This window comes from Dermacentor andersoni, chromosome 4 (assembly GCF_023375885.2).
Source record: "Dermacentor andersoni chromosome 4, qqDerAnde1_hic_scaffold, whole genome shotgun sequence".
In the NCBI taxonomy this organism is placed as follows: Eukaryota; Metazoa; Arthropoda; class Arachnida; order Ixodida; family Ixodidae; genus Dermacentor; species Dermacentor andersoni.
Genome location: NC_092817.1, coordinates 66020983 through 66044339, shown reverse-complemented (window position 1 = coordinate 66044339; position 23357 = coordinate 66020983). Strand labels below are relative to the sequence as shown.

General features: G+C 45.8%; 1 protein-coding gene across 1 annotated transcript in view; it reads right to left on the bottom strand.

Annotated features, from left to right (window-relative positions):
- Positions 1-2310: 2310 nt before the first annotated feature.
- LOC126536220 (zinc finger protein 704-like) overlaps positions 2311-23357 on the bottom strand; it is a 124617-nt gene continuing 103570 nt past the window's right edge. Inside the window, exons 3-7 of the mRNA XM_050183112.3 lie at positions 16589-16797; positions 15546-15637; positions 13794-14016; positions 12976-13086; positions 2311-11562 (exon numbers count right to left, since the gene is read on the bottom strand). Of these exons, the coding sequence (XP_050039069.1) occupies positions 11377-11562; positions 12976-13086; positions 13794-14016; positions 15546-15637; positions 16589-16797 (821 nt within the window). The 3' untranslated portion in view covers positions 2311-11376. The remainder of the gene's footprint in view (positions 11563-12975; positions 13087-13793; positions 14017-15545; positions 15638-16588; positions 16798-23357) is intronic.

The following is a 23357-nucleotide window of genomic DNA, read 5'->3' as shown; positions in this document are numbered from 1 at the left end:
GTACCGGAATCTTGGAAGAACGCTAACATAATCCTAATCCATAAGAAAGGGGACGCCAAAGACATGAAAAATTATAGACCGATCAGCTTACTGTCCGTTGCCTACAAAGTATTTACTAAGGTAATCGCAAATAGAATCAGGAATACCTTAGACTTCTGTCAAGCAAAGGACCAGGCAGGATTCCGTAAAGGCTACTCAACAATAGACCATATTCACACTATCAATCAGGTGATAGAGAAATGTGCGGAATATAACGAACCCTTATATGTAGCTTTCATTGATTACGAGAAAGCGTTTGATTCTGTCGAAACCTCAGCAGTCATGGAGGCATTACGGAATCAGGGTGTAGACGAGCCGTATGTAAACATACTGAAAGATATCTATAGCGGCTCCACAGCCACCGTAGTCCTCCATAAAGAAAGCAACAAAATCCCAATAAAGAAAGGCATCAGGCAGGGAGATACGATCTCTCCAATGCTATTCACAGCGTGTTTACAGGAGGTATTCAGAGACGTGGATCGGGAAGAATCGGGGATAAAAGTCAATGGAGAATACCTTAGTAACTTGTGATTCGCTGATGATATTGCCTTGCTTAGCAACTCAGGAGACCAATTGCAATGCATGCTCACTGACCTGGAGAGGCAAAGCAGAAGGGTGGGTCTGAAAATTAATCTACAGAAAACTAAAGTAATGTTTAACAGTCTCGGAAGAGAACAGCAGTTTACGATAGGTAGCGAGGCACTGGAAGTGGTAAGGGAATAGATCTACTTAGGGCAGGTAGTGACCACGGATCCGGATCATGAGACTGAAATAACCAGAAGAATAAGAATGGGCTGGGGTGCGTTTGGCAGGCATTCTCAAATCATGAACAGCAGGTTGCCACTATCCCTCAAGAGGAAAGTGTATAACAGCTGTGTCTTACCAGTACTCACCTACGGGGCAGAAACCTGGAGGCTTACGAAAAGGGTTCTGCTGAAATTGAGGACGACGCAACGAGCTATGGAAAGAAGAATGATAGGTGTAACGTTAAGGGATAAGAAAAGAGCAGATTGGGTGAGGGAACAAACGCGGGTAAATGACATCTTAGTTGAAATCAAGAAAAAGAAATGGGCATGGGCCGGACATGTAATGAGGAGGGAAGATAACCGATGATCACTAAGGGTTACAGACTGGATTCAAAGGGAATGGTAGCGTAGTAGGGGGCGGCAGAAAGTTAGGTGGGCGGATGACATTAAGACGTTTGCAGGGACAACATGGCCACAATTAGTACATGACCGGGGTAGTTGGAGAAGTACGGGAGAGGCCTTTGCCCTGCAGTGGGCGTAACTAGGCTGATGATGATGATGATGATGATGATGATGATGATGATGATGTCCATTTATATCGCACTGCCTTCCTCCGTACACAAGTTGATGCAGCTGCATAAATTGGAGATTAAAGTAGCCGCTTGCCAATTGGCTAGTGTGTATTCATATAAACTTTGTGTTACTCTCTGTGCATCCTTACAGCACATTTTTGCAAGGGTAATGCGACTATTGCACATTTCTACAGTATATGAAATAACGTGTGTGCTATACGGAGTGTGGTTGTTTGACAATTCAATAGCATGCCTTAATGGGCCATTTCCACTTGGTCCACACAGCTGCTCTCAAAGGTATTGTGTGTTTTCCATTGCAAATGCTTGTTGAAACCGCAATGGAACTGAGTAATCTCGCTGCAGATTAACTAATGCCTGTAAATATGGACTGGCCAAGCCTTTCCACTGCAACCTTATTTGCACAGTGCATTAAGTGCAGCTCCTATATGGATAACCTGATTATTAAAAAAAAGATTTCTGGAAAAGCATGACTTCGAACGTGACTTGTTGACACCTGCTACGTGGCCCTCGTGTTAAATAGTGCGCTCGGCTGGACTTAATTGCATTGAGATACACGGTCTTGATTGAATGTAACCCACCACGGTTGCTTAGTGGCTATAGTGTTGGGCTGCTGAGCACGAGGTTGCGGGATCGAATCCCGGCCACGGTGTCCGCATTTAGATGGGGGTGAAATGCGAAAGCACCCGTGTGCTTAGATTTAGGTGCACATTAAGGAACCCAAGGTGGTCAAAATTTCCGGAGTTGCGCATTATGGAATGCCTCATAATCAAATTAGAAATTTGAAAGGTAAAATCCCACAATTTTTTTATTGAATGCAAATTACCTTCTGTGCAGGTCCACACAGTGCTTTACAGGTTGTTTTGCTTAAAGACTACTCGCATTCCTGTGGCAAGACATGCAGATGAAGTACATTGACACGAAACAAGACACCATTGTCAGTATACTTAAGAAGACATTTATTTAAACTTTGAGAGAAAAAAAAATTTAGGTTGAAATAGATACGTTTCCATTTCACAATACAGTCAAAACAAGTAGACTGGAAGAAACAGGTGATAATGTTTGTCGTATGTACAGTTTTTTTTTTTCTTGCACATAGCATGGGGTCAATGACATGCAAGGAGTATGTAATGACACGTTGTGCACACAGTAACTTGGACACATCTCGGTACTACACAAGGTATTGCAACTACACGCTCACCGTTTCTTAGTATAGTGCAAGATGAAGCAAGTGGGCAAGTTTAGCACACGCAACACAGACTTGTAGGTAATAGCAACAAAACAACACCAGCATTAATTTATTAACCAAAACGTGTAGGTAGAGGGCCACATAATGTGGCTCGTTGAAAGAATACAAACCTGGGCGTTGCATCGAGACTTTCATATCTGTTCCTTTGAGCTCGGGTTTGTATCTAATACAGTCGCACATGTATTGTGTTGTACCCAAGTGCCAGTCAAAACCTTTCGAGGCTTTCTCCTTTGCTCGCTGCCAAATTGCTGATGACAGCCTAAACTGTTATAGTATGCTTGCTGCCTACACCAACATTCCTTGAGCTAACATTGCAATGGTACGATCATGGGTGCACATTTTTTGCCTTCTGTCTTTTTTCTCTCTTTTATTCTCTTCGCATAGTTTAATATGGAAAAATTCTACAACGGTTACTTGCAACAGTTTGCTGCTGCTTGCCACTTTTCTAATAATGCTAATAGGCAAATTGCTTAAGAAAGAATTTACAAGCACTGCAAGAGAATCTTGCTGATCAAAAAACACCCCTGTCGACATAGTGGGAGCGTTTCATTGTGCATGGAGTGTTAATCTGGTAATTTTTTGTTTAAGATTTCGTTCCTCATATCATCACATCCCCTGCCAACTCTAGGTCTACGACCCAGAATTGCGCAACAGGCACATAGCTATTGATGCTAATTCACGGAAGCTATCGGTTCCCAACAGGAATCATGACTAGAGTGTTTTGGCTGCGTTTTTTGCCACGTGTTCAGCCATGTACATTTTCTGGCTGCTAAATCCCAGTGTTTCAGAGAGGGGAGGATGCTGGCAAAGCAAAAGGCCAGTGAAATGAAAAGAAAAAAAGTTCTTGATTACTGTATCAGTCACTTAATCGCTGCATTGCAAGTGACTCCTTTCATTGCCTTCTGTGCCAGCCAGGCAAACTTAATAGTCCACAATGCCATGCAGAAAGCAATGGTGACTGGTCGTACGCTCCACCAATCCTGGCAGCCAAGCTGCAAATGGCCACTTTAAATTGTCTGCTACTTGACGGTATGTGCAGCAGAATTAGCTCAACGGATGCAGCACGCAACTGAAAGGAATCGTGAAAGGTGGAATCTGTAGTCTGACCGTATGATCTAGTAAAACTGATGACAACCTTCGCCCTCTTGTCATTTCAGTTGGGCTAATCGTGCTTGCCAATAAACTTTGGATAAATACTCAATCAAAACAAAATCTGCAGGCTAGCTGTATCAGTTGCGGGCAGAGTGATCCACTATTCACAGCTGACACGCATAGGCCAAGCAGAGCTAACACTGAGCCAAAAAACACTGAACTAAAACACTCTAGTATGTGCCATCAAATACTCTGCCAGTTGAACTGAGGAGTGAGCTGATTTATTCCCAGGGCGGGTGCATAGCCATGTACAGTAGTTGCAATTCTGACACAAATTATCACGTTATTATTTTTCATTGTGAAAATAAAGGAGAAAGAACACTAAGCTCTAAAGAGTGGACTGCTGAAGTTGCAAATATATTAATTTAAATGGTACTACAATCCTTGTTGCCATGTCACTCCCTGTGCTAATGGTTTCATGGCCTTTATATCGTTACAATGTCATCTCAAGAAGGAACACAGGCACAGGGCAAAAATTTAAATCATTAGGAGTCCAAGAAAACTGGGACTACTACTCGGAAAGCTTATTAATTTATTGAGCACTGAAAACTCTGAAAAATTGCATATTTGACATGCATCGGTATCATAGCCAACTCTATTAGCAGGCCTAACTCCTGGAGATCGGAATTGCTGTGCCAACCATATTCCTCTACGCAGCTGCATATATATTCTCTGAAAGTATATGTACAAGGCAGGACGTTGGCTTGAGTAAACTTGGTTATGTACAGCTTATAAGTACACAATTCTCTGACTGGATTTTACTCAAAGTACCACTGGGCTTTCCTGTATGTTTGGTTGGGTTCCATGTTATCCATGAATAATTTATGTTTTATCCTTTTTACATAATTTACAAGCAACCTTTATTTTTTCTTACTTTTTTTTTACTCTTCGCAGTCTTGTGAAACACTACACAAACGGTACTATGTACATTATGAACATTAGTTTGTATATAGATATATATATATCTTATTCAAGATACAAAAAGATGTTTTTTTTTCTTTTTGCTCTTCCGACATACAGCAAATATTTATATGCATATATAAAAAAAGAAACATCTGTGACTGCCCTGCTGTTATGACAGAACATTCATGTGTACACTTTGTCATAAAATATGCACTTCAACAACATCAATATTGCAGTTATATACAGAAGTATAGCACAGTGCCATTTCCTTAACAAGTCATTTTTTTTTTTCTGTAACCTTTTCAAGGCACCATGTCTTTTGCTCCACTGAGTGTCGAAGCTACTCCTGACCTGTTTTGTGCTCCTAGCATGGCAACCAACACAATTCTCCTATGTTCTCATGCAACATCTGTCTGATGCACCACGGCTGGTTGTCTGAACAGACCACCACAACAGTTCCACTCTAAAACAGCTATCCTGTCAAAGCCAACAAGAACAAACCTGCACACAGATCATCGAGAACTGAGAACCAAGCATGCTGGATTACACGCTACCACTCCGATTTTCAGCACAGAAGAAAAAACTATCTCGCAAGCCTGCAATCAACAAACAGTTTACATGACAAAAGCCATGGAGATATTGCAAAGACGTATTGCATGCTTATAAGTCTTGCACAGCATTTCAGAGTGGGTCTCAATGAACTGTGGCAGCTGCTGACTGCACAAAGCTGCAAGCTGTTGCAAAAACAATGTGCCTATTAAAGATTTACAGTGCATTTATGTATGCTACAAAAGACTAAAAACAGGTGTTATCGTATTGCTGATGCCTGGTTTGTGAAGTAAATTTTTGGTATACCTTATTCTTCATAAATCACTGTGCCCAAAAGAGTAAGATATTTGAATTGCAGCCCGGACGAGCAGTATTCGTCTTTGGCAATGTCGGTACAATCTGCTAGGTTGAGTGCAGCTCGGGCCTGGGAGCTAAAGGATTAAGTGAAGTGAAAATACTGCTAAAAGCAATCACTCCACAATATGATACATGAGTGCACCAATTCCTCATTGTAAAGTAACATTTGCTTGCATCTGACTGTTTTTGGCAGGGTAAAAAACTGTGCAGTTTGTGCCAGTCAACAGCTATTTTTCCTCCTGCCCAAGTGACAGGGTACCCCCATGAGCAAAAGTCAATGCTATTTTCATACCTTCTGCATGCATCAGACATTGCTGCATGATTGTGTCAAGACAGCAATTGATTAATCAGCTCCACACGACTGTCCAGCTTACTGGCGGACTAACCCTACAAATCTGGCACCGGTTATCTTCATCCATTTCAATAGCAGTTCTCTTCTACATGTACACACCGAGGCACAGGACAGTACAGACAACACACTATGACATCCTTCTGTGAGACCATTCAGTATGCGATCACAGTACACTGGAATGCCACCAGTCACGTCAGAATGACAATCCTGCCACAGATCTTTATGTGCACCAAGTCAGCTATTTCAACATGAAAGTCTTTTAAAGCATGACAATATGACATACTTCACTGCTGAATTTTACATTTTCTGTAGTGTAAGCTGTGTAAGGACACTGGCACAATGGGTAACAAGTTGGCCTATACAATCTTCAAAAATGTATCGTTGACAGCTTTGTCACACAAAAGCAGCAGCAGTTGCTTAGATACACATTCTCGTCGCGGATCCAAGCAATCGTTTTTGCATTAGTGTCGCAAAGCCACCAACTACGTAATGCCAACACGGTGACTGTAAGGTGATGGCAAGATGGAAACGGATACATACAATGACATTTGAACATTGACAGTGATTTAGTAAAAAGCATATTGTGCTTTAGTCTGCTTCCAGAAAAGGGACAGGAGGCCCATCTTCTTGGCCGTATAGCAAAACTAGTCTTTCTAACCCAAGCAAGATGCTGTGTGTTTTATTGGCTACAGCAGTCTCCCTTCCCCAGACAACTTTCCTGCAATGTATGTTTCTCAACCAATGTCCCTGTTTCAGTTTTAATGCGATAGCATTAAGGGCTCCATGCCGCAGAAAATCTAATGTCCACGTAAGCATCGGCGTCAGCAGACCAGATAATCATCTCGAACCACGCATATGTTATACGGCACTAAAGTTGTTCTATCACTAAAGTTGCTCATATCTTGTCTTAAATTCTTTACACAGTTATTCCTCAGAATTTTGAGAATGGCAGCCCATAAACAAATGCCGTGAAACAAAACACCGACAGTGCATGCCTTTTATGTTAAATCTTCTCAGACTGAAATATCAAAAGTGCGAAACAATAACAGAAGATTGGCCCATGCAAGAGGCCACATTTCTACCAGAAAGCTCGCCTTCATGCATTTCGGCACCAACATTTCCCGGTAAACATTACGGTTACGTATAAGCTGCAGTTGCTCAGAAGCATGAGGAGCAGTCGGGGATTTTTGAATGCTATCACATTCCACTCTCAAAGGCGAAACTTAAGCACCCTCCAAATTTTTTTATTTTTGACAGCATGCCGCCAGAAGAGAACAACTCACTAATTGGTTATACTAGTGCTCAACATTTTAAGGCCTTAAAGAAGCACTGTGATGTACGTTTCAGTCACTTGAAATGTAGTCATTTGAAACAAAATGAAGCAAGCTGTTTTCAATTATTGTTTCAAGATGACTGCAGTGCATCGAGAGCCACAGCTTCTATGATTAGTGTCAGGGCAGTCTTGCTCATACCACTGCGTACAAAGACGTGTTATGGCACTCATATTGAAAATTCATTTATCCACAATAAGCTTTCATTTTTCTGGAAAATTAAAGCGAAATCGACTACATACGAACACTGACAAATTTTGATTCAATGTAGCACTTGGGCAAACGTATCAAATGACATGCTGGATGGCATTCACGTGGACTATGAGGCAAGGTGTTGCACACTCTACTGAGTGGAGCGGCACGCACCCGAGATTCCAAGTGTTTTTGTCAACCCACAGCTGTTGTTCTGGGGTTACGATTGCTGTTGGCTGTTTGACTACCAGGCAAGGCACACTTCAGTCCCAGTGACCCTGCCAAGTTGCTACAGCTCCACTGCACATGGTAACACAGAAGCAGCTCAAGATGACCTGGACAGGGCTTAGCAAGGATACCAAGCAATGTAAATAAAACAAGTGCTCAGACAAACAGATAAGCCTCATTCATTGTACGTATGTTGCAATTCGACACTTTGAGTGTACAAAGTGCATCTTTCTCACACACGTACACTTTGCGCCTGTGTTAAGCAGCAACCACACGAGAATGTTTACAACACATTTAGGGCATGGCGCTGCCTAGTTTCAGCATGGCTATTTCACACCTGGTGATTACCACGATGCAATTCCAGTTGGAATGCATGACATATGGTTGCCGAAAAAAGGCGATATTCCATGGTAGGCATTTAGGCAGTGATAACAGTGCAGTTATCATGTGGCATAAGATAGATATGGCAATGCCTCGTGGAAAACATGTTTGAAACTTGCTCCATGTGGTTTCCACTTCCAAGTACCAACACCACTGGCTGATCTTTTATGAGGTTGCAGCTTGTGCAAGCCTTGTCCAGGCCATCTCACAGTGCCTTGCCAGCTCCTCATGACAGCAAATTGGTTCAAGGCTTTCGCAGTTGCTCTGACCAGACGCTATTGGCACACTTGGGCGGCTTCTGCCTACTCTTTTGAGTTCACTGCATTTCACCTTAGGTTCTGATTTGCCCCAAGAGGCAGCTGGCATGCTTTTGTTTCAGGTTCTGCACCAAAATGAGGATTCTGAGTGGTATGGGAGTGATGAGAAATAAACAGTTAAAAACTTGTTTCTTGTGGCACAAGATGACGATGCTTGTAAACTAAGTGGTGCACAAATGTGCATTCCTTTGCACATGTCTATGCAACACACACACGTCTTGAGCACATTGTAGGCTAGCACAAGAAGCCAAGACTCTAATTTCACAACTGTGTCGAATTTCACTACTACAGGTTTCTGGTTGTAAACCTGAAGTAAGGCTTGGCTTGGAATCTCTTAAGCAAAACATGTTGACAGTTCAGCTTAAGTTTGTCATCCAGGAGACATCTTTACCATAGCAGACACACACTAGCATACATGAACATATATTGGACTACTACAAAGGAGCAACAATGGCACCAATGTCTTGCGACACTGTGTTTATCTCGCCAAGGCATGGAGAACTTGTATTATTATGATAGCAATTCTACGGATACCTGAGGTGCGCTTGCACCACCACCACTGTCATGCTGTCATGGCATTGACGGCACATGTGCAGCATGCGTGTGGCTGGTTACAAGGTCTCCAGAGAAGCGACAGACGCGCAGTGCATTTGGCAGCAACAACGACGAAGCCAATTGGATGCTCAACTGGCTTTGCAGCAAAGCCACGGTAGCAATCCGCCTTCTGCTGCTGACACGAGGGCTGTGCACCCAAAACATTAGCACTTTTGCTGTGCAGCTGTGTGCATACAGTGGTTTGAGCGGAACAAACTGTAAACTTTAATCTACGAATGCCGATGGTTTTCCTTCAGCCTTATTTCGTCCACCATTGAGGTGCAACATGCCTGCGACGCCACTGGCAGTGCTCCACGTCACGCCAGCATTATGAAATGCCCGGTAGCTGCCAGGGCACTGTTTCTGCTGCGCAGCAGCAGTTGCCTCGCAAGCTGCATCGCACCAACATGTCGCTTTGCCTATTGCTAGAACACTGTCTGAGGCACTCAAGCGCAGTGCTAAACTTCGCTGTTGCTGTAAATGCTTTGCCCTTTTGGTGAAAGCACCCGTTGTGGTGACTTAATGGTTATAGCATTGCACTGCTAAGCACGAGATCGCGGGATCAAATGCCAGCCACCGCAGCCACATTTCGATGGGGGCAAAATGCAAGAACACCCGTGTCTCATGCACTGGGGGCACCTTGAAGATCCCCAGGTGGTCAAAATTAAGGCGGAGTCATCCACTACAATGTGCCTCATAACCAGATTGCGCTTTTGGCACGCAAATCCTCAGAATTTAATTTTTAATTTCCGTGAAAGTGCCAGTTTTTGCAATGATCGATTGTATTCCTCTTATCTGCAGACATAGATGTATCGCCAATAATGTAATTATCACAAAGATATTTTTGTGCATTTTCTTTTTCGAAGACTCATTCATACAACAGAATAATGTTTCGAGGGTGTTATGGTTGATCACAGTGTCGCAAGATGATGCCACCAGTGCTACTGTTGTTGGAATTGTTCTTTGCTACTGCAGTATGCATTTGCGCTAGTGTGTCCTCACTATTCTGGATATCTCTAATAACTTGCAAGAGCCTGCCTTGAGTAATCAAGTGGTTTATGTCGATTCTGGCTTTTGTTTCTATTTGCTTCACAAGTGCCTGTGCTTTGCATGACTATGTACTCAGTTACCTCTTGCTTTCAGACACTTCATAATGCAAGGCACAAGTGAGACAAATTGCAAGTGAGAAAAAGTCTGTGAGCTCAAAGCAGCACCCCTACAACAAACACGCCTCACCTTAACAAACACTGTCAGCAAAACAAATTTCAACTCATCTGCTCCAGTACTGCTTGGGATATGCAGGCATAATCAGTGCAAATACAGCGGTGCAATTAAGTCTGACAAATGCAGCTCCAACTCAACTCATTTTACAGTGAAAGAATATCCTCAGCTTGTAGACATTATTACTACAAGAAAGCGAAATGGAACAGAACTTCTTTTAAATTTTTTCATGCTCTGTGAGCATTGGTAGCAACACTGGGCCAATGCTGTGGTCGATGACCAATCCGCTTCCGCTGGCGATGTCGGCATTTGTAAATCAGTTCTCACAGTGGGCATGAGATAGCAGCTATGAATAAATCAGCCAGTGGCACCTCTCAATGTTTTTCATGATGAAAGGGTGGTCATCTGGGAAATAACATTACAAATAGAGAAATATGTAGTTGATGATGGCCACATGTCAGCATGTCAAGAAAACACTATGTACAGTACTGCAGGCCACACACTTTGTACAAATAAATTGGCAAAAGCAGAATTTGCCACCACCATACCTTTAGCAAGCTTTCCTCCTGATGTCACAAGCTTAAAGGAGGAATGTGTTGTCAGCCAAGCTCAGCAGCCATGTTTTCTTCAAATATTGGCTTGCATAAACTTATCCTTGCCAGACCTCTCAAATTCCCCGACGATCGTGACATCCTTTTTGTCTAATTTGCATTGCTGACAAAGAACTAATTGTACTCTATGAAATAATTTCATCTTACTTCTGTCCGATCATATGTTTCAGCTCTTAGAAATTCTGACAATGGTGGCATGACTGGAAACAGTCAAAGTAACTACAAGGTGCTTGCTGGTTGCTAGTTGAGGATGCACAGAAGATTTTACATTCACAAGGATTTTTCGAGCAAGGGATCCTAAATGACTGTTTGAACATAGCAAATAGCTCCTTCATACTAGCATATAAAAGCTGTGCATGTTAAACCAAACCTTTCCCATCTGGCAAGGTTTTTCTTCATTCTTAGATTACAGTGGAGCTTGTCAGTAAGCAGCCTGCAGCGCAGCTTAATGCAACAACACACACTGTGAGATGAACAAGTTTGGATGTGCCACGATTATGACAGCGGTTACACTGTGAGTAGTGGTAAAAACGAAAAGGGAAGAAGTGGGAGGAGTGGGAGTGCTCAGTCAACGTAGCGGCTGCAGGCCTTCTTCCACTTGCACTGGGTGCACCACATGTCCTTGTTCTCCATGCCGTGGACCTTGCGGCACTTGCGGCTTTCAGAGCGTACCCTCCGGTGAAGTGGCGAGCTTTTTGGTGAGGCAGACAGGGTCTTGGGGCTCAGACGCATGAATTTTTGGGGCGAAACCTGCCCAAGAAAAAAAGGACGCACCTTTGAGTAGGAGTGGGGCTGACAGATCATTACAGACATGGCTCAGTTTTCGCTCGGAAGCTTTGTTTTATAAACAAAGTTGTGCATGTTCAATGCTTTTTTTCTCCACTAAGCACTTAATATTGACTCCAATATATGGAGGGCAGAGCCACTCCTCAGCCAAAGTGACCACTGCAGTTTATTAATGCACTTTATTAATGCTTAGATTCAAGTCTGTGAATGTGCCCTTTTTACATAGACACAAAAATGGATATAGCCACATCCCCCCCCCCCCCCCTGCCTATCCTCATCATCGCTATCCGCATGTTCCTTTTTTTATCTTGTCCCCCTTCATTCCCTCTAAGCAGGGTAACAGGCTGCAAGACTATTTATTACCTCAGACCGACCTCTCCATATTTCCTCAAATAAATTCTTTCTCTCTCTCTCTAGTGTCCCTTTACAATAGCTGGTCTTGAATACAGTACATCCTTAGCCTATGCTAGGTGTCCTGTCCTTGGTAGGAAAGAACTTCAAGTGAACACACATCTATGAATATATCGGTAGGGAGAAAACACCAACAGATGAAGACAACAGAGAAAACATAGATAAATGAAAGGCACTGAAATGTTCCATACATCTATTCATTTTATTTCTTCGTAATCTTTTATTGTCAGCGTATGGATGGTTGCATGTCCTTTCTTAATTGCTACATATTTAGGCTTTCTTCATTACGCACTTGTATGTTGCAATAATTAAATTATTGTGTTTGTCTGTCTCTGTCTCTGTCTATCAAAGCTTTGTTCCTGAAATTGGCGCATATGAATTTGCACAAATCTGAGCTCTTTTGCAGAAAATTCAGATTAAAGTAGCAATATCTTTCGCCGCACTTGTATGGTAAAAGAACTGATCCCTGGGAAAGTTGGTATACCTTCATCTAAAACAAAGAACCAAAATACAAGGCACATAGAAGAGGTGGGCAACACAGTAGTAGTGCCAGTGTTTGTCTGCCTATTCTACTTCCTTTCTCTGCTGGCACTAAGCTTTAACAATTCGCACTTGTAGAGGGTGAATGCATGCTGCCATAATCAACTTGAAGATATGGGTGGCCGTACACCAGACATTTGGCATTTCATAAGTGTAACAAACTATGAACACCACAAAAAAAAATTATTGTGAGTGTAATGTCAGCAGCCAAAGCTAAGATTAAGAATGGGCGGCTAAGTGGAGGGGTACCTGGAATGCTGTTCAATTAAGCTTTCCCCTGGCTCCCACGTCTGCTGCAGCATTGAAATGGCGCACAAGCTGCTGCTATGTAGCTCTAAAACACAAACCAAAGGCACACCACTGGCAAAAGAATGGCACCTTTTTAACGAAGAAAGAGGGCAAAAGGGGAGTAGCTGTAAGACACACCATAGTTGTTGGTGCACTGACGTGTGGCTGCCATGTGAAAGATCGCTGCACTGTGGGAATGTTGATAGGTGATGCTGATGACAGGTTGGGCGGGGATGCAGGAACAGCGCTCTAAAAGACAAAAGAAATTATGGAATGTCATTATTTAGGCCCAAGTTTCACTGTATATTGAGCAAAATAAATTCCCTTTTGCAGCTATAGAATCTTTCTGCAGATAACCAATATGTGGTTAGTTTGAGAACCTCTCTCCACTGTGAAACGGCTTCTTGCTTTTGCCTTCTTATAAGTGAGAATTCATTCAATTGGCAGGAATGCCCAATGTGTGGTCAACATTGTCAATTCCGCTCTGTCACAAAAGACAAGCAGCTCTCCTTCGAAAACACAGATGGGCTATGGCTTGCTCAGAATCATTGACAAGCGATGCACTGTGAGGAGCTTCCTTGCATAATTGACCAGCGAACCATGTTCAGGAATTGCCAGGATGTAGAGGCATATCAGCTGACTGCTCTGACCTTGCCTTCGCCGTTATCCCGGTTCCAGTAGTACAAAAGAATGTTAATGCACATGTCAAGGGCTAGTTTCTGTGGTGCAAAAACAGGGAAAGATACAAAGTTAACAGGAAAGTCACTAATACTATTGCCTCACAATCCATTTCTATATATGAAATTGTGCTGATGCCTTACATGTTAATCTGTTTTTCAATGAGTGCAACATACCAATGCGTGCACTTTACCAAACGTGAACTTCAGCTTGCTATTCACAAAAGCACTACTATTCCATTAGAGGTGGCACAAATCGACAAACAAAAAAGTACACACCCTTGCGAGCATCTGGTACTGAGGGTCCTCGTGTGGTGGCCTCGCCATATCAAGATGACTGAGGGTGGGTGCAGAAGTGTACACATTGTGCGTACATTCGCCATGCTCTCCAAGAAGGGTGCTGCCAGAGTCGCTCTCCAGGTCATCATCCTCCTCACTTTCTGTGTAGTAGAACTCTTCCTCATGGTCACTTGATGCAGAGTCCTCGCTCTCATCACCACGCCTATAAGTCAAAACAAATGACCACAATGTCTCATGGAAGCCTCTAGCCATCCATGAGAAAAAAATATATACATCGATCAGGTATTGAAGTCTGCAAAGTACTGGAAGCAATGACATCGCTATGCTGTCTTGTGGCACCGTGCCTATGGTCAATGCTATCTGTTGTTTGTAACAATACTCATTCCTATTCATAGGTACAAACAATAAAAAAAGTTAGTGACATTTCACTTCGTGAACGCGGATTACATACAGGATGTTACGTTTCGCCTACGACGCGCGGTATAGCCGGCGCGGATGTAACGGACGCCGGGGCTTCGTTCAAAGCGGCGGACATTTTGGCCCGTTCAGCGCTGCTGCAACGCTTCCTCCCAAGCACGTCCAGGCATGTTTCAATGCCACGTGTCTTCGTGTGTGCGTGTGTGCATGTTGGTGCCCACGCTTGTCAAAGCGCGGCAGCCAGGGAGAGGAGCTCCCCAACCTAGAAGTGAGGAGGTCTGACCGGCGCCGGCCCGGCGGATGCGTCACCTTCTAGTCTCAACGTGTCCGCGCGGCGCCGTCACGTGCGCCTCATCCCGAGCCGTTCCTTCTTGCCCTCGACTCCGAGAGTATAAAAGCAGCAGCCCACGGACGCCGAGAGAGGCTCCGATTTCTTCCGTCGAGTAACGTGGTCTCCCGTCTCTCCACTTCGGTCGACCTGACCGGCCACTCTTTTGCGATACTAGAATAAACAAGTTGTTCTGTTAGCAGTCGACTCAACCTTTGCCAGGACCTTCGGATGCTTCCAGCTGTGCCCCAGGCCGCCAGGCCAACGCTACCCTTGGGGCTTGCGACCCATATGCAACAAGGAGTATGGGTGCTATAGTGCACACGAAGCTATCGTTCCTAGGTGTGCCCAGACACCTACACTATCCGCATCGCAGATTGTATTCAAGACAGGGCTTGCACTGCCACGCCATACGCAGCAGCCGCCGGAGTCGCCTAGACTTTTCTCTAGGTGGCATTGCTTTGCTGCACACTCAGCGCACTCTTCGTGCTTTCCCCGATGCACGATTATTTTCACGTCCAGGCGCCTTCCTCCTGCACTTCCTTCACGGCTTCGAACATACATTCGCCAATTGCGCTAGATGGCCAGTTACGCTTGCACATAAAACACTGATCTTAGGCACTGTACTGTGAGACAGCATGACGATGTGGTTTGGTGGTCATTACTGCTACAATATATCTGGACTTGTGCACAAGTAGTACATGAATGTTGATGAGAACATAGCTCATGCACTCTGACCAGTTACATGCCTGCTATAAGGCATCATACAGTGAAACTTTGGATGTGTTCTTGCTTTCATACAAATTGGTTGCTTGCAATGCAGTTCAAAACCTGACTACATCTCCAGTGACTTGCAGCAAGATTGAAAGGAGAACTAGGTGGTTGCCACAGAAAAATATAATTAACTTAATTGTCCCTCTTCTAGGGTTCCTTATTATTCATGTGTGTGCGGGGGTGGTGGTGGAGAGAGAGAGAGAGCAGCTTACCCAAGATGCTTCACACGAACATGCCTCTCAACGTCCTTGCAGGTGGAGAACCGTTCACCACACTCCTTCCACATACACTTGTACAGCACCCGCTGCAGGGGAGAGTAACATATATCCCAGTTTTAACCTAAAGTGCATTAATGCTGATTTTATTATTTTTTAATTGCACATTCTATAACTGGTAAATGGAATGTGTGAAGGTGCTTAAATTTACATAGAGAAAGCACAGTAGTGAACTGCCATTTTTCATGTAACGAAAACTAAAGTTGAAGTCAACTTTCGGCACTGAAATCACACTGGGCATAAGATTTGTTAATCTGTCATTTCAAATGGCATTTCATGTTCCAGTCTTTCCAGTAAAGTTATATGATTGAAAAAAAAAGAAGAAATAAAATTGGGAATGTGACGTCTGGACTGAAAATTCTGCACTCATTGCTTCATGGCTGAACTATCACAAAGCTCACTGTCAGGACCCCTATGCTCATGCTCACGATGTGAATCACGCTGCAGTTCTGCAACTGTCAATGCGGCTTCATTTTTAATAAAACTTCGAAGAACTGAATTAATATTAAGATTATGGTATCTACTAGAGTACAACGGCATATAAGAGCATCAGAGCAACTACAAGTAAAGCCTCCACAAGTCTGACAAAATAAACAGAAAAAGGAGCCGCTGTAGTGCTTACTAACAAAAGTGTCACCTACAATGACCACCAAAAAGAGGCCCAGTGTCCATGTAAAAGCAGCCAACATATGAGGGCCTTGCCATAGACAAAAATATAAACAGAAGTGCTACATGCTCAACATTATTTCATGGGCTGCAAGCCAATCATGCAGAGAAAGGGCCAGCATAACGTAAAACTATTCCAATCTGTTTTTAATCTAAGTCCCCCATTAGCCCTCCTGGAAGGTCAAGATGGCTCGGGCCTCTCCCATATGGGGTGGGCCTTAGTCATTCCGACCTCTCATGGAGGACTAATGTTGGATTTGGAATAAAAGCAGGTGGGAATAGTTTTACGTTACCCTAGCCCAGGTGTAACATACCTTTCTCTTTGCACAGCCAGATTCAACAGACGAGCCAAGGTTCTCAGCAAAGTCAACACCCTCATCCTGGGTGGGTGACATGCGCCAGAAGGTGTGTGCATCTGCCGCAGCCAGGCCTGCTGGGGGAGATGGGGTTCCAGTCCGTGGAGGTGACTGGCCACTTTCCCAGCTCGAGGCACCGGAACTTGAGCTTGTCCATGATGGTGTGCCTGTTTATGCAGAAAAGAGTGAGGTGGTGATTAGTGTGTCTCGTCTCTTCTTTGGGGTATTACAAAAGTATTATGAGTCTGAAACTGGTCATGAGTTCACCTATTCTCAATCATTCAAGCAAGGGGAGGCTGAGGCTAAAGATCTGCATCCTGATTATGGTCTCACAGCTTCCTCAATTGCAAGTTCAGCGGCAGTATTTTACAAGCCTTCCGGCATATATGGCATTTGCACAACACAGGCGTTCCTGTATATACTGCCATGCAGGCAACACGTCTGTATGCATAAGGCTTGCTATATATGTACAAAGACAAAGAACTGATGCTTTACTTACATACAGCCTGGCTAGAGCACACAGTATAGGAGGCATCTTTGACAGTATATGCTGTGAATTCTTGACACCACCTGCCACGGCTCATCTCGGAACAATTTTTTTTCACCCACGAAAAGGATAAAATACAGGTAAAGTTAGCCTCAAGGCAAACACCATCCGAATGAGACACGTGTGAATTTAAGCTTTATTTTACATCCTTTGTCTATCTTTTTCTTCCTCGTTGATCTCTCTCTCTCTCTCTCTCTTCTTCTTTTCTTTCTTTCTTTTTTTTTACCAGAAATACACCCTTCACAGTGCATAATTCCCCCTGGATGTGGTAATGCATCACTTCACACAATGGCCTGCAAATGAAAACCTGGCTTGGTTTGCCCATCACTGGGAAGTTTCCGAAATAGTGTACCCAAGCGGCTTTGTGTACTTGAAAACCCAAATTCGATTGTAGGCCCTTATTTAATTTTCGTCCTTCTGTAGGGCCAGCGGTCTGCATCCCTTAATATTGGGCCCTATTTTAAAACTCCCTATTGAGAATGTCATCAATAGACCTGTCTCAGAAAGCTGCAGTTCACTCAATTCAACTAATATGCTACGGAACGGGGAGCCATTGCGCACGTAAGCGTGGACGCCGCGGAAAGAGTGGGGGAGAATGACCGGCGCGGGGCGTACGTTGCTGTTGCCGGGCGCCGCGGAAGAAGAAGAAGCGTCCGGTGGTCGGTCAGGGGCGTCCCCTCATTGAGAGGGCGCCCACAAGGTCGTTCGCTTTCTCGTTCCGGTCCGCGCACGCCACGGAAGCAGCGAACAGCTGCGCTGCGCGCGGTCGATACGCACAGCGCCCCAGGCGCTGGACGCATGTGGCGTGTGCTACGCGTATGCGACGACACCCAGCGGTGGGCGGGCGCCATTCGGATAAAGCCCGGTGCGGCGCCCGCCCGACTGTTGCGGCCGGAATGATATTTACGTTGCGGCACATGCCGCAAGTACGAGGCGTGTGGACGCTACATTCTCGTACGACGACGAGGCAGCTGGCGCTAGTGCAGCACCAATCGGCTCCTTGATCATCTGGCCAGCGACGGCGTGCGCAATGGTCACGAGCGCCAGTTTGACGTACCGCTTTCCACGCACAAGAAGACGCGGCCAGTTGTTCCTCAGCAATGTAAAGGCGAGGAATAAATAAATTTATTGGCAGTGCGAGGCTGATGAAAGCAGACAGAGGTATATATACTCCGTTCCATACATAGCAGTCAACGCTGTAGAGGATAGAGAGACTTCTTGCAGTGGCTTCGTTCGCACTTGATATAGTTCGATGTTTTTTTACGGCAATTTTGAGCAAATGTTGTTTGTGTAGGCTCAGTACTGAATGAAACAATTTTTAATCCTTAGAAACAAACACACTAGTATACGGCTGCTAATGCGTTGTTTTATATCATTTTTAGTTTTGTTCTTTTCGCGTTTTTTATTTGCAACCTGTCGCGAGGAGCCTCACGAGAATTCTCGCGCGTGCGAACGCTGTTGGCGCGCAGCGAAGCATGGACGTTCCATGCTTCGCGCGGAGTGATAACTTGACCGAACTTCTACCGTAGCTTCCACAGCGTTGACTGTTATATGTATGGAACGGAGTATAGAAAGCAGTCACCAATCTTCAGCCATTCGTATAAAGGCGGCTTGGACGTGTCAGGGCCTCCCTCCCGCCGACGCGTTGTGCAGGCTCGTTCTGCTATCCGAGCGGATGGTGTAAGCGTGCGGCACGCGCAGCCGGCCGGGGTGGGCCGCGCGAGAGAGGAGGAGATGCGTGGGAGCGGCTCGCGGCGCAGCGGTGTGTTGTTGTTGTTTACGGCAGTGTCGCAGCGAAGCCGCACCAGGGCGCGCCGCGCTTCCGAGATGCATCTCGGATGAGAGCTTCGGCGTTACCGCAAGCGGACAGCACCCGCCGCCACCGCCCAAAGAATTTATCCGTCGAACGGCAACCGGCCACGGTGACTCCGCTGCGTGGGTCGGAGTGTCCTCTGCCCTGCCCCGCGTTCTAACAGCTGTAGCGCAGGGAGCGAAATCGGCGCGCGACCCTCCGAGTTGGTTGGCGGCCGACCTTGGTTTGGCTGCAGCGCCTACGAGAGCGGAAGGGAGGGTCGGGAAACAATGCCGGGTCAAGTGTGCCGGCAGGCAGCAGGGGTGTGCGCACGCCCGCGGATGTGCGCGTATACTGTTCCCTCCCCCTCCCCCTCTTTTCCTTTCGTTCTTTTTGCACTCCCAGAGCCGCTCCCAGAGTCACACACGAAAGAAGGAAGAACAAAAACGGGAGTTGTCTCGGCGAGAATGCGTGCTAGCGCGAGAGAGTTGTGCGTAAGTGCGCTTCTTCGCGGCCTCCATTCAACGCCACAAAGAGTAAAGTTGAGAGAACGCTGCTTCTTTCTGCGTTTGCTGCGTGAGAAATTTCTCATAATTCAAGCATTTTCGTCTGCGCTGTATGTATGGTGTTATGCTGCGCATGCTTTCATCAAGTAATAAACACTGCGTAAAGCTTTCGTACTTCTGGAAAAGGCCATCTCTCAACTGCCAAGTCATTGCTGGTGCACTTATCGCAATGCTTTCTATGAAGAATTGGATGGTTCACACACAACCCTCATTTGACATCTATGCTCAATCTCCGTGAAAACGTACGTAACTGTCGAGAGTGCCGCATAAACGCTTAGCTGGAGAAAAAGAGTAAGCATGGGGAGAATAGGGGGGGGGGGGGCGTTAGTTCGACCTGTCAAGTGTGAGAGGCATTCAGGCGTACGTTCCCATGACAAGATGATTTGCCTCGTCCCAGAAAAGGATGTTACGGTAAGGCTGGTCATCGACCTGTCAAGTGTTCAAGCTGGCATCCCCATGTCGACATAATTGCCCTCTTCTCCGAAATAGCGTCATCCCTTTTATTCCCCGAGCAGACACAAAGCGAAGAAAACCCGAAGGGCACGAGCTCGTCGACGGCAGAGCCTGACGAAAGCACCAATACTTCGACAGGCTCCCCAAGAAGACGTCGACGACCACAAGACCGCAAGGGGTTATTTAAGGCCGTCCTGGCCCCGTGTTAATCGGAACCGCTCGAGGCTCGGATGAGAGTCACCACCATTTACCAATGAAGTGAATACAATCTTTTCTTTTTCGTCTTCTTTTTTTTTTTTTTTTCATCATGGCGATGCCCGGCTTTGTCGCCGTTTCCTGATTCTTGCGGTGAAGACCCACCTCACCCGGTCAAGATCGTATCAAGGGGCACACCGGGCACATGCCCCTCCTTCTTGAAATTTCTGTTTGTAACCTGGCAAAAAACCTGGCATAAAACGAGCCATCCGCGTGACGTTGCTGCTGCTGCGTGTTCGAATCGCGATCGCCTCGTGCGGCTTCACTTCGTGACTTTTGCGTTTCGCTTTCTACGTTGCATGCTTCTTGCATCGGATATGCGTTCCGTTGATGGGAGGAGCTGCCGCACGGGCCCGAGGAAATGAAAAACCTGGAAAAGGGCAAAGGTCTGCTCCACGCATCGCCCTTCCCCCGCCTCTCCGGCGTTAGTAGGAGAAAAAAGAGAGGAATGACGGAGCGGCTTGTTTTTCGCTACTACCGTTTCCTTCCGGCTGGGAGAAAAGCTTCTCCGTGACACACGCTGAAGCCGCGAGAAGCGAACCCTCCTGCTGTTTTCTTCTCCACCCGCAGCGACACGTAGATCAGCGGCTGAGCTGTATGGCGTTCTGCTGCTAAGCGCGAGGTCCCCGTATTGAATCCAGGCCGCGGAGACCTTAATCCGATGGCGGCGGAATGGAGAAAAAAAAAGAACAGGAAAAGAAAACGTTAATGCACTGACTGTTGCGCGCGTTTAAAGAATCGCAAGTGGTCAAAACTGATCCGGCGCCCTCTACTAAGCGTCTCTCGCGAAGCAGCTGTTGTTGTTCTGGGACGCTAAGCTCAATTTTTCTTCTTTTCACGCTCTCCCTGCATTGTGCAGTTGGCAGAGGCAAGAGCCGTAACGCGTTCAACACTTGCAGCCAAAAGTACTCCAGCGCGTTAGTACGAGATTGACTGGCCAAATTAATACGAAAACACCGTTAAACCACTCGCGGCTAGTATACTAGCTATCTTCCAACATATATATGATGCTCAAAGAAAACAATGCGACCAAAATGTTTTTCTTTTTTTCTGTCGATTATTATTTTTAGCACATATATGGCGAGCGCCACGAGACACTTCCATCACGCGCCTCGTTTTCGGATGTCGTTCCACGCGATTTCGAAAGACACTTCAGTTGCTGAGAATATCGATCATCCAAAGTCGAGAGAGACGCGTGCCAGGAAATTCGCTTTAATTTTTCATTTCTGTAAGCGAGCAAGTAAGAAAACGTCGTCGATGAAAACCAACGACGTCGAGCGAGCGTGTCTGCTTAGATTTCGCAGCATTACGTTAAAAAAAAAAAAACGCAGTTCCGCCAGAAAGGCGAAGCACGGCTGATTGCGATAGCAAATTAGTAGATCGCTGTACGAAGTAAGGATAGCAGTTTTATCGACCGTATAAACTTGTAAGGATTCGCTTACTAACTAAATTAACAATGACAGAATGCGTAAGCGCGACTCAGCGAGGACGTAGAAAGAAACAGACACACGGAGACAGCGCTGTCTTGGTGTGTCTGCTTTTTTCTGCGCCCTTGTTCAGTCGCGCTTACACATTCTTTCATGGATCCAAACGAACTAGCCCGTCAACGCGTTTTAACTAAATTAACCAGCACGGTGTCACGCACGCTCAGGTAAACGTGAAAACACATCGATCGATGACAGCGGAAACTCTCTGTGAAAACGCTGGAGTTAGGAATCGCGGCAGCAGCCGCAAGCCAATTGACTTCCAGGCATATGTCGCTTCAACGCGAACGGAACGCCGAAAGCGCAGCGCATACGAAGCTACCGGCATTACGCGCACTCGTCGCAGACCTCTTTCAAGACACGAGCGCCGGCAACGCGTCCCTACGGCGTCCGTGATTCACGTGGCCAACGCCGTAGTAGACGCCGTGGTTGTGTCCACCCTGTACGGGGCGGCGGGCGAGGAGGACATCAAAGCACCGTACCAGCCGCCAGAGAACGTCCCTCCTCCCTCGCCTCACCCCCCTGCCTCGCGCGCCACAGGGGAGGGCACGCATCCGGGCCTCATTCCTCGCTCGCGCACGCGAGATTGAACCGCTTTCGCCGGCACACCCTCGCACGCTTTCACTCATACGGAACCTCACGGCGACGCCGACAGCGACGGCAGAAATCCGCCTGGAGTGTCCATATGATTTATATCGCAATAAAAAGAAAGAAAGCAGATCCGGACACAAGTATAATCTTTCCCTTTGCGCCCCGACTAGCCAATTCCGGCGATACAGCGACGCTGGAGCCAATGACGAAGAATGGCGGACAGAATGGCAGCCTAAGAATACTCACCGGATTATTCTGCTTGTAGAAGTCCATCGGAGCCAGCACGCGTAGCGCTTTTCGCAAATTTAAGACACCGGCTTGCCAGGCATTGTGTTAGCGTAGACTGTTGTGCCAGTTTTCCCGCCTTCTTTTTTCGGCACGGCCGCAACACCGAGTGAAGCCTGCCCTTGACTGTTGTGCAAGGAGCTTTATATCCCCACCACCCGGGCTTGGACTCACGCCAGCGTCAAAGAAGCAGCTGGCCTGAATTAACGAATGAATGTTACTGAAAAAAAAAATATTTACGGTAAGGCAGTATGTTCGCGGGCATGAACGAATGGAGATTATGATGAATAGAGGCCGCATCAATGAATGAACGACGGTTTCGCGCTAGGCCAAGGCTATGAACACACACTGGAACCGCAGTTGTAAATATGTCGCAAATCTAAAGCAACCGAAACGTACTTCCTCAAGAATCTATTGATCAGCAATGATTTTGCCGGTAACTCAGCCAGTAGACCTCAAGTGTGTTTGCAGATGCCCCACCAAACACATTCGTCAAAACTGGCTTCCCCACAATAAGAGACTTTGCGAGGAGAAGCCAACTTGCGAAAGTTCCTTCGCTACTAGACGACAGCTATATGTAAGAACAAAATTGTGCGTGTTTGTGTAACTTAGAACGTTGCCGTGGAAATTGTAACCGTTGTTACAGATTAATAATAAAGCAAGGCCGAGTCAGCCGGTACCGAAATTGTGCCTCGAAAAGTATTGTAGCGTGTGGTTTCGTCATCAGGTGTACGCCAAAATCATGGTCTTGTCG